Source organism: Cibotium barometz, chromosome 26 (assembly GCF_041138505.1).
Source record: "Cibotium barometz isolate CiBa-2024 chromosome 26, ASM4113850v1, whole genome shotgun sequence".
Taxonomy (NCBI): domain Eukaryota; kingdom Viridiplantae; phylum Streptophyta; class Polypodiopsida; order Cyatheales; family Cibotiaceae; genus Cibotium; species Cibotium barometz.
The window spans coordinates 40,262,339-40,263,729 of record NC_141071.1 but is presented as its reverse complement, the minus strand read 5'-3'; the positions used below and the strand labels follow the sequence as shown (position 1 = coordinate 40,263,729).

The window sequence follows — 1,391 nt, the reverse complement described above, 5'->3', positions numbered from 1 at the left end:
CAATACAAGTTATAGCCTTTTAGGTATGCTATAAAAATATATACTAATGAAGATACCAAAATTTTAATGCCGGTGGTTGGGGGGGGGGGGAGAGAGAGAGAGAGAGAGAGAGAGAGAGAGAGAGAGAGAGAGAGAGAGAGAGATCATTTTTCAAAGACTGGTCTCTAAGAGGAAAACAAGAGAAGGGATTAACCATTTTCAAAGATCTCAAGACAAGGGACAATGTACCTATGTATTTTGTGTGTGAAGAGAGAGAGAGAGAGAGCATTTTTTGAAGACGTCTCTAAGAAGAAAACAAGAGAACACACAAGTGGCATTTCTCATAGCTTTCAAGACAAGGACTCACAATGTATTTATGTTTTTTGTGTGTGAAAAGAGAGAGAGAGAGAAAGAGAGAGAGAGAGAGAGAGAGAGAGAGAGAGAGAGAGAGAGAGAATCTTTCACAAATCTCAACAACAAGGTGTACAATGCTTTGTGTATGTGAAGGAGAGAGAGAGAGAGAGAGAGAGAGAGAGAGAGAAAAGGTATAAAACAAGTGTGGAGGTTCCATACGAAACCTATCTTTCAAAACAAAAAAAAGTCGAGGCCTTAGAAAAAAGGAGAGGAAAAAAAACAAAGGTTTTCTAATGAAGCGACAACGGACAGGCAAACCAATTACTGTGGAAATGAGCGGGACCCCCAAAAACTTATCCATGTCACTGCTCCAAATAAATGGTTTTTTTTCCAACTGAAGGCAATGCTTAGTCTTAAAAATTAAAGTCAATATTAAAGACACTGCTTAGGGTTAATCCGGATTTAGGCTTGAAAAAACCACTACAAATCATACACGTGTTATTCAGCCCGGAAGATTACACTACAAAAATCAGTTATTTAAACACTGGTGATGATGGATGTCAACGGATTTTCTTATTAAAAAAAAAAGGGTTTTCATTGTTCGAATTCCAACTCTCATATCCAACAATAATCCAAGGGCTATTTTTTCACAGCATTAAATAATCCAAGGGGTTATTTTTCACAGCATTAGATCAAGCAGTATCCAATCAGTAAACCAATCCCTTTTCGTAATTTCTACGTCGGAATTAAATCAACATGCACGTGCATCCGGTTTCCAGGCGGTCACGGTCTTCTTGCGGGCGTTGGTGCTCTAAATGAAGGTTTTGGGAGCTGCAGGAGCCATCTGTGTGTGTGTGCGCGCGCGCGAGACCGTGTTACTGTGTGTGGCTATGGCTATGGCGAAGCATTTCTTCGCCTTCTCCTTTGCCTTTTTTTCCTGCATGTTCGCAATATGCCTCCTGCTGCACAGGCTGACTCCATTTGCCAGAGCCTTGACCCGAGCCCCGCCCTTGCCCAGTTCGTCGACCCCCTCCCCTTCCCGCCTTCAATCAACGTTT

General features: G+C 41.7%; 1 protein-coding gene across 1 annotated transcript in view; it reads left to right on the top strand.

Moving 5' to 3' along the window:
- Nucleotides 1–1,126: 1,126 nt before the first annotated feature.
- The window catches only part of LOC147623962 (multicopper oxidase LPR1 homolog 2-like), a 2,797-nt gene continuing 2,532 nt past the window's right edge, over nucleotides 1,127–1,391 (top strand). The window contains exon 1 of the mRNA XM_086820624.1: nucleotides 1,127–1,391. This exon is cut by the window's right edge and continues 44 nt beyond it. Within this exon, the coding sequence (XP_086676750.1) occupies nucleotides 1,286–1,391 (106 nt within the window). The 5' untranslated portion in view covers nucleotides 1,127–1,285.